The 3,935-nt window shown below is 42.0% G+C and overlaps 1 protein-coding gene across 1 annotated transcript in view; it reads left to right on the forward strand.

Annotated features, from left to right (window-relative positions):
- LOC106532099 (uncharacterized) overlaps nucleotides 1-2,081 on the forward strand; it is a gene marked incomplete in the record, with an annotated part of 10,195 nt that extends 8,114 nt beyond the window's left edge. Inside the window, 1 exon segment of the mRNA XM_014028091.1 lies at nucleotides 1,208-2,081. Coding sequence (XP_013883545.1) covers nucleotides 1,208-1,462 — 255 coding nt within the window.
- Nucleotides 2,082-3,935: the final 1,854 nt, after the last annotated feature.

A 3,935-nucleotide genomic window follows, 5' to 3' on the forward strand; every position in this document is an offset into this window, starting at 1 on the left:
GACCTTACCAGGGAGGCTCAGAAGTGTGATCCCCCTATAGTTGGAACACACTCTGCGGTCCCCCTTTTTAAATAGGAGGAACTGCCCCCGATGTCCAAGTGATATTGTAGAATCGCATCAACCAAAGCAAGCCCACAACATCCAGAGCCTTAAGGAACTCTGGGTGAATCTCATCCACCCCCGGTGCCCTACCACCTCAGTGACCTCGGCACTAGAGATTGGAGGGTCTGACCCATGGTCCTCAGGCTCTGCTTCCTCATGGGAAGACGWGTCGGTGGAATTGAGGTCTTCAAAGTATTCTGCCCACCGACCCACAACGCCCTGAGTTGAGGGACAGACTTACAGACTTGTCTAGGCCAATAATTGATATCATTGATTTAGATGTATCCTCTGCTGTCAGGCTCCTCCTCCTGGATGTCTTCAGACAAGACTACAAACTACTCCACATCAAAAACCTGTACCTAATGTACATGTTACATAATGTTGATCAAAGAAACCAAACATAAACAAAGCTCATTCTTTTATATCAATACCAACACATTAAAAACATTTGTGGACCATTCAGATTTTTTACCTACGTGCCTTTTGACAATAAAAGAGAACAAGGCCTCCAGGAAAMCTATGTAATAAAGGTCTGAAGCAACTGCTGTTTTCATTGTACCTGCTTCCTCTGGGCTCTGTTCTAAGGGAACATGGTCTGTCCTTTCATTGTTATGCTGATGACTGTCAGATCTACTGGCCTGTAAAACCTGGAAATACTGTAGTGCCCGTTCTATCCAGTTGTTATTTCCATCACTCTGATGTGGATCAGGGAATAGTTTTAGACTCTGATACTAAGTTTAACAAGTAAGTCAGCTGTTATGCAGAAGGCTTTTTTCAGTTAAGACAGATAGTCAAACTTAAGCCAGTGTGGACCAGACTTGTCCTTGAGAAAACAATACTTTTATTACTAGCTGACTAGACTATTGTAGGGTAGAGTGTATGCTCAGTGCAGATCTCCTGTTCTGTACATCTTACAATAATGAAGTTATTAAATTATAACAACAAATCCTGGCCAAGTTTCATGAAAGTAGTCTTTGAACTGATATATTTGTAATTAAAAATAGCAAATTATCAGAATGTACACGTTTGGTACCTTAAGGTGCCATGAGGGTTGAATGTACTGACAGACGTCCAGGTCCTCAACTTGTCCTGATCTAATGTTCAGGTCCAGAAGGCTGCTGTCCAGCGGACCACCATGGAGATCATTGGGATCATTAAAGCTGGGATGATCAGCACTGAGCTGGAGGCTCACGTGAGTGGTGAGGTTGAAACCTTCACCGTGGATTCTCCTGTCCTGGCCAAAGCTCTTGGAGTMAAACTGGAGGACGACTTCGAAGACACAGTCCTGAAGAAAATACAGTTTTCTGTAACAGCTGAAATCCAAGGAAACAAGATCCTAAAGCTTAAAGTAGACAAGTAATGCTTTTAAAACCTTCCTTTTCACATTCAGTCCTTCAGCTGGGTCTTTATGAAGTGGAACTACAGCTTCGGACTGAAGTCCTCCTTTTCTAACGGTACCTGATGTGACTCCAAGCAGCTCATTTTGTTATTGTTCCTTTAAGACGGTTGAAGTGTAACCGCTGTAAACACAATGAAGACCGCTGTAAATGTTGGACATGTGACCTTGTGATTGAAGCCCCTCCTTATTTCTTCTTCTGTGGTATTATTTTGTTAAACTGTTTGTACCCCCCGGGCTCCTCCCTTATGTGCACCTTACAGAGGCACCTCCTCTCCTCAGGTACTAGGTGGGAACGAGAGAGAACCAGCCATGTTGTCTGTTTCAGACAGTGCATGTGTGTGTTTTGTGTCCTCGCACAGACCAACAACATGACTGTTAGGTTAACTGATAACKACATGTTTGTGTCTGTGTCCCTGTGAAGGACTGGAGACCAGTCCAGGGTGGACCYCGCCCCTTTCTTTAACCTGATGTGTTGCATCTTTTTCTTTTAAAGCATTAATATATTCAGTGGGATTCAGGCTGTTTCTGAACATCATGTTTCTGTCAAAACTTCTGTTTTTATTAAACAAACTTAAACTCASTGACTTGAAGAAAATTTTTTGTCAAGTTGTTAAAAAGTCAAWTCATAAAACCAGAGTTCCCAGTAAGGATTGCCACCTTGGTCAACATCAAAATCAAGGTCTTTCCAGTTCCAGTTTCCTCACATTCAAGAACTACAGATGATGGTGGTTCCCTCCTGCAGGATGTTACTAATAAACATGTTTAATATGTAAATTATTGATAAACTGACAAGTTGTTGAGTCAATCAATGAACGAGTGGATTAAATGTTTACACCAGGAGGTTAGGGGCCGTTTTCACATTTGTGCAAATAATATTTAGCCATAATGATCAGGTTAATTATAAAATCAAATTTTGTGTCTGCAGTATTAATGTTAAATTTAATATTGTTCTATATTAAAGTTGGAATATTTAAATTATTGGCCAACAACAAACTGAAGAGAAGAGARAAATAAATGTATAATTTCTTTATCAGATTGACAGAAATCATTTGCCTGAATATTAAATTTTAGTCTGAAGTGTAATTTACATGGTATATGTTGTTTAAAATCTTTGTTTTTAGGGGTCGATGGTTGCATCTAATCTTACATCAAAAGAAAAATCTTTTAGTAAATTTCGTTTTTTCAGAGGGGAAGTGAAATGTTTTCTGGTAATTGTTTTTAAAAATGTCTTATCACAGTTTTGTCTGTAGAAGAGTAGTCCTGATTAAACACTGGGTAAAGTTTTATATGTTTTTAGACGGGAGGGGATTTCCTGCGCATGCGCAGTTCCTGTTCCGGTTAACAGCGCGTAGGTGGGGGTTTTCCAGTGCTGCGCATGCGCACAGCACGTTCTCCTGCAGCAGCGCGGAAGACAAACCTGTTCTGGGTGCAGGGTCGAGTAAAAGAGGAAACTCAGTAAGTTTGAGGAAGAATTCACGTTAATTAGATTTATTTACAGATGTTTAACCAGCTGTTGTTTTGTTAGGAAAGTACAGATGAGTTCAAAGAATATTAATGCTGAGGTCAGCTGTTTTTAAGATCCATGGTGACGTCATCCAGAACATGTTCACCTGCAGAGTTTATTTTAAAACTTAAAAAGACAGATTGATTGGTCAGCCCTGTCATTTCTTTAGTTTTAAAGGATGTAAGTGAAGCAGGTTGGACCTGTATCAGTTCTGGTTTCATCAGAAACAGGAAATAATCCTGAACWTGATCTATGAACTGATGAACTCGTGTTTTTGTCTCAGATGTCAAAGAAAAGGTGGAAATCAGCTCTGACCAGWATCATCGATGAGCTGGAAACCTCCCAGTACCATAAGATGCTGCTGCTTCTCACCAAAATCCCTTCAGGTGTGAGAGACACGAAGAMAAGAGAGGAGATGTGTCAAACCATCATGGAGCACTACGGAGAGGACAGGTCCATCTCTGCCATCAGCTCCATCATGACTCAGATCCCCAGGAAAGACTCTGCAGTCCAGGACAGGCTGCGTCCCTTTCTGGACAAACTCAGTGAGTTCAGCAACTAAACCAAACTACCCCCAACTACCTCCAGCTACCTCCAACTACCCGCAAACTACCCCCAACTATCCCCAAACTACCACCAACTACACCCAACTACCTCCAACTACCCCCAACTACCTCCAAACTACCTCCAACTACCTCCAAACTACCTCCAACTACCTCCAACTACCCCCAAACTACCCCCAAACTACCTTCAACTACCTCCAACTACCCCCAAACTACCTTCAACTACCTCCAGCTACCCCCAACTACCTCCAAACTACCCCCAAACTACCCCCAAACTACCTTCAACTACCTCCAACTACCCCCAAACTACCTTCAACTACCTCCAGCTACCCCCAACTACCTCCAAACTACCCCCAAACTACCCCCA

Source organism: Austrofundulus limnaeus, unplaced genomic scaffold (assembly GCF_001266775.1).
Source record: "Austrofundulus limnaeus strain Quisiro unplaced genomic scaffold, Austrofundulus_limnaeus-1.0 Scaffold718, whole genome shotgun sequence".
Taxonomy (NCBI): Eukaryota; Metazoa; Chordata; class Actinopteri; order Cyprinodontiformes; family Rivulidae; genus Austrofundulus; species Austrofundulus limnaeus.